General features: G+C 35.3%; 1 protein-coding gene across 1 annotated transcript; it reads left to right on the top strand.

Annotated features, from left to right (window-relative positions):
• Nucleotides 1-2674: 2674 nt before the first annotated feature.
• On the top strand, nt 2675-11590 carry LOC144961702 (orexin receptor type 2-like; the record flags this gene model as incomplete). Its single annotated transcript, XM_078894798.1, has 3 exons — nt 2675-2713; nt 3811-4168; nt 11467-11590. Coding segments are annotated over exons 1-3 (521 nt in total), but the record flags the coding sequence as incomplete, so codon positions are not given.
• Between the last annotated feature and the right edge of the window lie 642 nt (nt 11591-12232).

The following is a 12232-nucleotide window of genomic DNA, read 5'->3' as shown; positions in this document are numbered from 1 at the left end:
ATCGTTTCTATGTTATATGTTTGTGTTGAGAATATTGGCTATTAAAGCTTAACTGCTGGTCAAAATTATTCGCGATGGTGGTGTACGAACGAATCGGCGGTCTCAAGAAGTGGGTGAGAGAGGGATCTAGTAATGACTTTGAGTTTGAAACGAATATTTTTGTGTTCGTTGATAGCTCACACGGTAGAGCCACGCTCTCACCTGCCAGGCGGAGTTGTCGTACCAATAAGGTCGCAGGTTCAAACCCCACCACCGCCGCGAAAAATTTTCATTCTCTATTGTCTTCTGGCACTTTTCTATTCACTTCATATCTTGTTGTTACCAACATAAGTGCCTGCTCCACTCACTTTTCTGAATTAAAAATTCACCCCATACACCGGAGCATACTCAATGTCTCAATCGTTTCTATGTTATATGTTTGTGTTGAGAATATTGGCTATTAAAGCTTAACTGCTGGTCAAAATTATTCGCGATGGTGGTGTACGAACGAATCGGCGGTCTCAAGAAGTGGGTGAGAGAGGGATCTAGTAATGACTTTGAGTTTGAAACGAATATTTTTGTGTTCGTTGATAGCTCACACGGTAGAGCCACGCTCTCACCTGCCAGGCGGAGTTGTCGTACCAATAAGGTCGCAGGTTCAAACCCCACCACCGCCGCGAAAAAATTTTCATTCTCTATTGTCTTCTGGCACTTTTCTATTCACTTCATATCTTGTTGTTACCAACATAAGTGCCTGCTCCACTCACTTTTCTGAATTAAAAATTCACCCCATACACCGGAGCATACTCAATGTCTCAATCGTTTCTATGTTATATGTTTGTGTTGAGAATATTGGCTATTAAAGCTTAACTGCTGGTCAAAATTATTCGCGATGGTGGTGTACGAACGAATCGGCGGTCTCAAGAAGTGGGTGAGAGAGGGATCTAGTAATGACTTTGAGTTTGAAACGAATATTTTTGTGTTCGTTGATAGCTCACACGGTAGAGCCACGCTCTCACCTGCCAGGCGGAGTTGTCGTACCAATAAGGTCGCAGGTTCAAACCCCACCACCGCCGCGAAAAATTTTCATTCTCTATTGTCTTCTGGCACTTTTCTATTCACTTCATATCTTGTTGTTACCAACATAAGTGCCTGCTCCACTCACTTTTCTGAATTAAAAATTCACCCCATACACCGGAGCATACTCAATGTCTCAATCGTTTCTATGTTATATGTTTGTGTTGAGAATATTGGCTATTAAAGCTTAACTGCTGGTCAAAATTATTCGCGATGGTGGTGTACGAACGAATCGGCGGTCTCAAGAAGTGGGTGAGAGAGGGATCTAGTAATGACTTTGAGTTTGAAACGAATATTTTTGTGTTCGTTGATAGCTCACACGGTAGAGCCACGCTCTCACCTGCCAGGCGGAGTTGTCGTACCAATAAGGTCGCAGGTTCAAACCCCACCACCGCCGCGAAAAATTTTCATTCTCTATTGTCTTCTGGCACTTTTCTATTCACTTCATATCTTGTTGTTACCAACATAAGTGCCTGCTCCACTCACTTTTCTGAATTAAAAATTCACCCCATACACCGGAGCATACTCAATGTCTCAATCGTTTCTATGTTATATGTTTGTGTTGAGAATATTGGCTATTAAAGCTTAACTGCTGGTCAAAATTATTCGCGATGGTGGTGTACGAACGAATCGGCGGTCTCAAGAAGTGGGTGAGAGAGGGATCTAGTAATGACTTTGAGTTTGAAACGAATATTTTTGTGTTCGTTGATAGCTCACACGGTAGAGCCACGCTCTCACCTGCCAGGCGGAGTTGTCGTACCAATAAGGTCGCAGGTTCAAACCCCACCACCGCCGCGAAAAATTTTCATTCTCTATTGTCTTCTGGCACTTTTCTATTCACTTCATATCTTGTTAGTGCCAGTCATTGCAAATTCATATTTTTTAAAATAGCGCGGCTTTCAAATGATGTATGCACAGGATACAATCTTAGAAATTAACATATTAATTCAATAAGAATAGATTCGACACCCAAGTCTTGATAAATGTGCATGCTATGCGTTTACTAGTAAACCCCACTCAGTTTATAAATATTTTAAGTAAATCGCTTTCGCACTTTTGTAATTCAAATCCTCCAAAACAATAAAGATAGTAAAGAATATTTATACCACATAACTCACTCACTCAAATTTTGTTTCATTCTTTTTAAATTGTTGCATGAAAAAAATCATCTAACAGATCCTCGAGGAGACAATTTAAAAAACAAATATTTTAAAATTATTTTATGCTCAATCAAGCGGGTGGGCTTTGTAACAACGTGACACTGTTAACTGATTTGATAGATTTCATACTGAATGGATAAACTGTAAGATTTTCTTCCTTTGACCAACTTTCGTCAATTGCTCCAACAAATGCAAAATACCTTCTATGAATTTGTTGCTCTATAATGAAATGATAATATTGGTACCTTGGTTATAGTTCTTACAATAATAATGCTTTATATCAGCATTTCGGAAATGTGTTGTACATATGTGTGATATATGATAGAATTACAATAATTGTGTTTTATTGCCTAAACTGAAAAAGGTTAATATTTCACATTTCTTGTCATTTCGACTTATGTCCCCCTTTATGAGATCTGGTTAGCCCCAATGAAATATCTTTATTTGCTGGATGTCTGATGGCAAAAGATGAAGAGGCAAGCCCAACGAAATATGGAGTAGAGTCCACTGATAAACAACTTAATTTAAAGAGGCAAGCCTAAACTGGATTATCATCGGTGTCCATGCAGCGGCAGACTGAGACAGAAGTCCTTGGTAGATGCCTCATGCGTCCCATGGCTCGATGAGAATTAACCAAACGAATATTACTATTCTGACGAAATAGAAATTGGGAAAAGATCCGGATCCATAAAGCCAAAAATGGACTCTATCAATAATAACTAGTAACTTTTTTTCGAATTGATCCTTTGATTTTAACATGGCCGTAAACTGAATTTGATTTGCAGCTATTTCCCATTATAGCTAGATTAAACACATGGAAATTGATTGTTGTAATCTTTTCAGCAATGAAATGTTATGTGCAAGAATTAGAAATATAATTACACACAACAGTTTTTTTTAATGCATCTGTATTTTATAGACTTTTGAAGTTGAAGACCAGAATGAAAGTAATGAAACCATATGTTATAAGTACCTTTTATACGGTTGTGAAACGTGGCCGCTTGACAAAGAATGTATTAGTGGAGAAGAGACGGAATAGAAAAGTTGGTAACATATGTGATGATCGAAGGAAAGGGAGCTAGAGGAAAACAGAGAATGGCATATTGAAATAACCAAAGAATGGCCAAAAGTGATTTTAAAAACAACGCAGACTTCATGCGCACCGCAGAGGATCGTGACACATGGAGACAGCTGACCGGCAACGTCACGATGAATGATGATTTTGTAGTCATGTTATAGCTTTCGAGTTTGTAAGTCTTTGGTTAGAGTCCCACTGAGAGCGGCGCAAAGTTGAGTTAAAGGTAATGTCTCTTCATCCTCACATCAATAAGGTGTAAAATGAATACCTGCTAACAACATTGTCGAATAAATTCTAATAGCACCTTATAGATGTCATGTCTCGTCTTACATGTTCAATGTTGCTGTTGGCTTGGAACTCCAAGCTCATTTAAAGGACACAGTGTGCTTTTGCGCATTTTCAAGTCAGGCTGTCAAATGAGCCCGTTTGATCAAAAGAGCAAAATCTTATTGTAGTTTAATCACCCATAGTTAATACAGCTTCATTTCTTCTATTTTTGTTTTTCATTATTTTCAGAAATTATCCGTATTTGTCTCAGTGATGACCCTGACTTCTATATCCATGGAGCGATGGATGGCGATATGCCGACCATTGTTCTTCCGTCCTACGACGATGATCGCGCTACGTACCATCGTCATTATATGGATCATATCTCTCGTCTGTAACATTCATCAAGCAATATTTGTGGATCTTAAACAGATCAACGACAGCCAGTTTGTATGTGTGCCATCCTGGTCTGAAGAAGCTGAATCAATAAATTTATGGATAAGTTTCACGGCATTCTATTTGGTACCCCTGACTATAATGACCTTCACCTATGTCAAGATTGCACTATGTCTATGGAGGTCGGGATTGCCCGATGCCGATAATGACGGTAAGACAATTTGACTTAACATTTATCACTATTATCTCTTGGTGGCAACGAACTATTATACACCAAAAAGATATAGAAATCAATGTTTACAAACAATTCTAAATGGTATTCTACACATGGGGTGGTCGATTTATTCCAATTCATTATCCCTTCCATTAATAAACTAGTGCTGATAATTTTCACTTCTAGTTGTATCATGGGGCCTGCGACTTTATCTAAATGTAGCAATTGGCGACTCCCAAAATGCACAGTGTCCATGTCCATTGCCCTTGCTCAAACAAATTTATTCTTTTTTTAGGCACTAATATATATATATATATATATATATATATATATATATATTATATATATATATATACATATATATCTACGTATCTATCTATCTATCTTTCTAGCTATCTAAGTTGTGTATGAGTGTTTCCTTTTCTCTCTCTGTTCCTCTCTCTCTCCCTCTCTCTCTCTCTCTCTCTCTCTCTCTCTCTCTCTCTCTCTCCCTCTAGTTTATCAATTCCGGGAATCTATAACATGTAAATATGGATGAAAAGAAGAATAAGGAGGAAGAGGCGGGGTGGTAGGTTAAGAAGAAGGTGGAGGAGAAGATGGATGGATGTATAGATGGATAGAAAAGTGGGAGTTGAAGATAAAGAAAAAAGACAAAATAACAATAAAGAAATAGAGAGAGATAAATAAATAGATAGATAGATAGACAAATTGATAGAAGGGTAGATAGATAGACATATAGATAGATAGATAGATAGATAGATAGATAGATAGATAGATAGAAAGATAGATAGATAGATAGATAGATAGATAGATAGATAGATAGATGGATAGATAGATAGATAGATAGATAGATAGATAGATAGATAGAGAGATAGATAGATAGATCGATAGATTCAATCATATATACATATTGCACTGTCTTACACTTGTCCCGATGGTTATCCGGCCTGTAGACCAGCCCCGTAAACCGAAAAATTACATGGGTGACTCGTCCTACTATAGATGTCGCTGGTCCCATATCATGCTGAGTGCTGTAATTGGCCTGATGTCAGTGCTATACATTTCAAAAGAATTATTTTACCATGATTTTTAAAAATTGTCTCTTATTCTGGCAGTGGTTGTTTTCTAACCTCTCTGACCATCTAGTTGTGACTGGGTATTTGATTCTGTAACATTTAGTGAAAAAGAACATTGCGATAGATTACCTTTCTATTCAATGGGTAGTGAGTGAGCAATGTATATATTTGTTTAAAGCTTCAGAAACTCCCACATAATGAGCCATGTGACTCTCAAAGATGATACTGTCGACCAAAACTATGATATAATATGCTTTAGTGAATCTTCAAGAAAGTTGCAGGAATTTGCCTCTTTGACGTGAAAAGAACTTTCAAATAAAAGTATAAGACCAAAATAAGATTTTAAAAGCTCATTGAGACCGGAATTTCTCTTGATGTCAGTGGCTGAATTGTCTGATAACATTTTTTAAAAGATTCTAATCAAGCTATTGAATGCAAAGTACTCGTACTATCGGCTTTGTCTAGATACCATTCATTGCAAGACAACAAGGGGTAATAATCGATGTCAGGGCTGGAATATATGATGGAATTGAATACTGTGGTTTAAATAAACATTTATATTCGAAGATATGTGTCTAGAATTGGCAATGTTACAATGTACAAATGATTTGTATATCATGTTGATTTTGTCAACTGTATAATTTCTTGTTAAAACACAACATCTCTGTTCTCTCTTCTTCCTTTATAAAGATAAGTTCTTGTCATAATATATTATAGCAAAGTACGTCTTTTCACAACTTAGTTCACTGACCCCAGAGATCCAATTTTCATCCAAGAAGCTTTACGACTTCCTAAGTTGAATCATGACATGACAAGGGCAATTTATCCTGATAGGGCATCACTAATTCACTACTAATACTGCCAATCAATCTCATGTTTTATATGACACTCCTATCCATTCTGCCACACCCTAAAAGAACACATTTAGTAAGATCTTGGCCAGAAAAGTCATTTCTCAAAAATTGATCGATTATAATAACCCTCATTTTGTTAAACACTCTCAAACCTGAGACTTGAAGGAAGTAAATCCCAGGTTTGAAAGTTTTTTCACAAGATAGTGGTAATTTCAATCGACGAGTAGTTCAAGGACAGCTGTTCTGGCCAAATATTTTACAATTGGTTTGTGTGATCTGTGTATTCAGAGTACACCGTTATTACTGACAGTCCCTCAGATGGCGTACTCATATTAATATCACTCCCAATTTGCCTACATTTCTTAAATCACGGAATTCTAATATCGAGATTTTGAGACTATTTTGTTGTCGACCATTGTAACAAATATGTGTTTGTTTTAATGTCGGTTTGTCTTAGTCAAATAGAAAATATTCGGAATTTTTGTCAGAATCCGTCAGTTATTATCAATCGTATATTGTGAGCGCTATAGATTATGCTGTCTCGTGTTTGAGAACTGAATACTCTGTTAAATACCCAAAATATAGATACTGGTGTTGCTGGCCGAAGCTCTAGAAAGTTTCGGTGTGTTTTTTAAAACGGCATTGAAGGATAAAAGTTAGCTCTGTTTAATCCGGCGTCGCCTTATCAACAAGAATGTGGAGGAACCATGACCTTGACAAAAAATCTGATATTTCTTGTGAGATTTGATTTCAAATTCATTGATCGTCCACATTATTGATAAAGATGACAACCCGAAAACGTCCACCTCGTACTGTGGTAAACTTTTCTTTTCTCATGCCTTTATTCAAGCAATGTATGTTTTTACAATTATTAGAAAATAAATGTATTTAACTGTATCAAGTCATTTCCAAAACCCACGGGAATAGAATTTTTATTTTATTTTTTTACAATATGCTTGTTAAATATTAAGAACACTAGTCATTATAAATAAACAATAACTAACTCACAAATAACTGTTTGCTCGTGTGGCAAAAAAAAAAAAAAAAAAACAACGAGTTTTTTTCGAAAGCTTGCTTATTTATACAATTTATAACTTGAAGATGCCCTATTAAACAATTAATCAGTTTTATGATATTGTTTGAATTTTCACTTATCATTGCAAAAGTCTACTTTTCTTTAGTCAACGCATGAGAATAAGAAAGGTTTACTTCAATCTGAAGTGGACGTCGACGAAATGAGTTAACGGGATTCACATTTCGTCCGCATCGGTCCTGCTTATTACAATACTTTATTTGGCTATAATTTTCATAATATTAACCCCCCGAATTCGAGTCCATATCGCTTTTTTAATGGTTTTTTGTTGTTGTTGCTCCTTTTCGTTGTTGTTGTTATGAACGCATTTTTAAGGATATATTTCTATATGACTGTGTTGAATTTGTTCTGAGTCAAAATGGAAAGTGAATGAATAGTACAACTCTGTATATTATAATATATGTTCCCCTTTATTTAAGTGACTGAAAATAGCCCATTATTATAATGTGTGCTACTTCAAATCTTTAAATCTATGCCCACGAAACTGAAAACAGACAAATCTCAATGGAATTGGTGACTGCATACACACTAAAGGTGCTCAAAGCGCTTTACAAGGGATCCTTTGTCAACGCAATACATAACATGTAGGACGAGACATGACGCCTGTTAGGCGACAATACAGTATTGCCGCTTCTTCTTCTTCTTCTTCTTCTTCTTCTTCTTCTTCTTCTTCTTCTTCTTCTTCTTCTTCTTCTTCTTCTTCTTCTTCTTCGTCCCCTTCTTCTTCTTCCGCTCATTGGAAGAAAAAGGCCAAAGGCCGAAACGTCGTTTACTTTGTTTTGTATCTTTTATAAGAGTAATTTTACTCCCTTTATTTTACTTTATATTTCTTCTTCTTCTTCTTCTTCTTCTTCTTCTTCTTCTTCTTCTTCTTCTTCTTCTTCTTCTTCTTCTTCTTCTTCTTCTTCTTCCGCTCATCTAACCAATTATATTATTGTCTTATTTTTGTCTTGAGTAATTGTCGTGCCTAAAACGTATGTATCTCTACTCATCAAATTTTCATTTAAAACGTTTTATTCCTCATTTGTGTCTTTACGTACAATTACTAGCTTTTAAGATATCTACTCCTTTACCATATATGAGGGTGAGTCAAAAAGATATGTGAGAAATCTTATATTTAGTTTATTTCTTTTTAATGTGACTCCATGTTTGTCTCAATTGAACTTACATACCGCCGCTCTCTTACAAACATTGTTCACCTTATTTTTAGCCGTGGTTTACCACCACCGTATGTTAAAAATTGTGAACACTTTTATACAAAATGTTATATTTACAACAGGCCCCAAGGCGGTAAGCGTAAACAACGTCACATTCCAGCTGTGATTTTTAACTCAACTGACCAGTTTATTACAATATTTATAAGAACAGGCCTCGGAGAGGCAAACGGAAACAACACAACATTCCAATGGTGACAACTCTTCGTCCATCCCGCTCCCACACAAACCCCGTCCACCACCAACACTTGTAACTGTGCCGATCCTAAAAAGTATCACGACCGACAATAAATAACATTGTTATTGGTCTTTTAAATGTACCGTCCTGTCGTAATAAAACGGAAGAACTAAATGATTTATTAACTGAAAAGAACTTTGACATACTGTTTATAGTAGAGACATGGCTCTCACAGTCTGGAGACGACCCAGTTTGAAAGGCAATGACAATGGTACCAATTTAGATCGTATCCAAGGAAAGATCAGCACAGGTGGCATTGGCGTATCCTTACTTTAAAAAATATAGCTTTGTGGAGAACATTGTGCTTATTTGAGTCAATAAAAAAATTATACGGCGCACAACTCTACTGAAAGATTTGAAAATTAGAAATGTATTTTTTACAGATAGATAAACAGATAACTTGATTTCCTTTTATAATTTAAAGTCAGTTTGAAAGTTCTTTGAGTCAAACAGATATCATAAAATACGTACCGACGACACGAACACTCTCAAAATCAACCAATGTAAAAAGTTGTCAGTTTGGCGTTTTTACGCAAATCGTTGCATTCGAAATAATGTATTCACTGTAAATGTTGCTGCTCAAACCTCGAATAAATAAATAATAATGTGAAATTGAATGTAAGCTTCAATTTAATAACAACAAAACAGGATGAATGAAACACCACAGATGAATGAGATAATGTGGTAGTGGCGTAGTTAAGATGAATAAACAAAACATTAGTTGGCAGGAAATAGTATGCTCCTTTGTAAGGAAGCACGAATTAAAATAGAATACAAGATATTTCTAAAAGGTGCGCAATTAATTAATTGAAAAGAGGGGAGGCGGGGAGGAACTGTGTAATGCAGTTTAGAAAGTGAAATATAAAAACGTGTAGACTGTTGTTGGAAAATAAATACAATGGGATTGAAAATAAATACAAAAAATAATAAATAAGGTATGTCGGTATAAATATAAATCATTAGTGACAGCAACAGGAAGTCATCTGTGATTTCCTTTTATAATTTAAAGTCAGTTTGAAAGTCAAACAGATATCATAAAATATGTTACCGATGACACTAACACTCTCAAAAACAATCAATTTCGACACTGTAAAAAGTTGTCAGTTTGGCGTTTTTACGCAAATCGTTGCATTCGAAATAATGTATTCACTTAATTACTTTACGGATTTCAGATCTACAATAAGTTTTTAACAGTTTTCATCTATTTATGACAAATATTATTATTGCCCATTTGATGCTTTCACTGTGATGGTTTGGGGTGGATAATACTCAGGTTTAACTTCTTTGGTAATAAATTAATTAATAATAATAATAATCTAAAAAATCGAAATTTAAAACCAGAAAATCGAAGTTGCATTGAAGGTAAAATAAGATTTTAGAAAGACCTTATTAAAAGTTATGAGCAGTCAGCTGGCTCTGTAGCGCAGTTGATAAGCTGTCAGACTCTAACTTTGAAAGTACTGGGTTCAATCCCATTGTGGACATTTAAAAAAAAGTTTTTTTCATTAGTTTCATTACCTTTTGACTCACCCTCGTAAAAATGTTACCTGTTAACTGTCTTAGCCAAGGACTAAAACCCAAATAAAGGTTTAATCACGACCGTTGACATTAATCTTACAAACTTTCAGATGATTGATATAAGATATCTGGCTAACTGATTTTGCTTTCTAAATATAGTTGGAAATTTGCTGGTGCCCCAGAGTGTTTGACCTAACTGGGTTAAAAATGTGCTCAATTTCATTCGATGCAAAACCTAGGTACTTGACATGAATGTTTTTTCTTGTGGTTTAATTATATTGGGCGTGAGATAAAGTGTGTGAATTTGCGTACCAGTTTATTTTGGAAAAAAAAAAAAGATTGTTCGTTCGTAAAAGATGTAGGGTAAATTAAGGCTATAAAATAGATGATGGCCATCGAAGTCCAATAAACAAAAGATTATATTTGCCGACCTCTTTGTTTTAGAGATAATCGACTCTGTTGAGGCATGCGTTAATTAAAAAATCGTTTTTCATACAACCTAATTTTTCCAAATTATATAACGATTATGAGCTTTGATTCTTTTTATTCCTCTCAATTTAGTTGTCTTTGGTAGAAAACATTTGTTGTTGTTTGTACTTAATGTGAGTTTTGAAACTTCACAAACGTCTTCTTTTGTATTTTTAAAAAGTATCTTTTCATTTCTATTTCAGTTTTTTTTAAATAGTTCCCAACTCCTATTTGCAATTGCAACACTACTCGCCTACCTAGGTAAAATTGATCACATATCAATATCATGAATTTACTCATGACGAGGATTAAGTTATATATATATTGGCCAGACAACTCATCATTCAAATATCGATCGACTAAAATGATCATCTTACTGTTAAAATCTATCATAGCTGAGACTTCCTTTAAGTCTCAGGGTTGAACGTTTTTGACAAGAAGAGAATCATTTGAACCAATCGATATTTTGACGACCAATTTTTTTTAAAGTGTTTTTTTTCGTATTACTGTATGAGGTACAGGGTTTAAGAACTTTTTGCAGTATTGAGGGCCAATTAATAAATGTGTATCTACACATACGATATCGATATTTCAAGTAAAATTTATCTCAATAATGTAAAAAACAACGTGTTTTTGGCAGTGCAGGTTAGTATTGTTCCTTTTGCCCTTGTCTTTTGAGGTTTACACTTTATGTCAATACAAAATACATCGTTAGAGACCTGTTAAAGATTATTTGAAAGATTACTTGAAAACAGACTTTGAGAGTTTGAAAGCAATATCTTAGAAGTAGATACTTGTTTTAATTACATACACATTTGCATTTCATTTTTACAGAGGCAAGTGCGAATGTTCCCAGGGCACAGCTTTTACTGCGGAGGAAGAAGGCCAAGATGCTTATAATGGTGGTTGCTGTATTTGCTTTATGTTTCCTTCCCGTTTACGTCTTGTTTATACTGATGTAAGTATTCCATGATAAAAAGGGGCACATTCTCTTAAATAACTTTTGTAAATCTTGTTGACATTGCATAATACTTCATAGATTATCAACCCTTATCCCAGAAATGCCTACAACGACATTGACACAAAGAGATTGATGGTTGTCGTCCCTTTGAGTTGATAGTCGTGTCCCCTCTTATGACAAAAACAAGCGGCATTAAACGTAGTAATTGACCAGTTAAGCAAAATCATTACTTCACCAAATCAGGTGTAAAGGAGTAGGCCTCTTTGTTATTAGCAGTGGCATGATAGAATAAAACTAGTTCATAATACGCAACTGTAATATGATATGCCAAAAATGTCCTCTTTCATAGACAAATTGGTGTGTACAAAATTCTGTGAACATTGGAGGTTCTAACACATGTTAAACCGCAAGCATGATAGTAACAGACTTGCTTTGTTCGATAAAGTATGTAATGAATTTTTAGAATGTTTTTATTCAATTCTTTACTCCGAGGGGAAATTACACCAGAGGATCGCATTCTCACGGTCTATTCAGTCCCGGCGACATTTGATCTTCCCTAGGGCAAAAGCAAGCTTTGCTTAAATTAGTCATATAGCCTGTTGAGAGAAAAATGCCAAAATAGCAACTCCTATTTATTTT

The sequence above is a fragment of the Berghia stephanieae genome, unplaced genomic scaffold (assembly GCF_034508935.2).
Source record: "Berghia stephanieae isolate SIO BIC M18660-M18661 unplaced genomic scaffold, UCSD_Bste_1.3 scaffold366, whole genome shotgun sequence".
In the NCBI taxonomy this organism is placed as follows: domain Eukaryota; kingdom Metazoa; phylum Mollusca; class Gastropoda; order Nudibranchia; family Aeolidiidae; genus Berghia; species Berghia stephanieae.
Note: the sequence above shows the minus strand (reverse complement) of the source record. Positions and strands in the feature narration are given on the sequence as shown.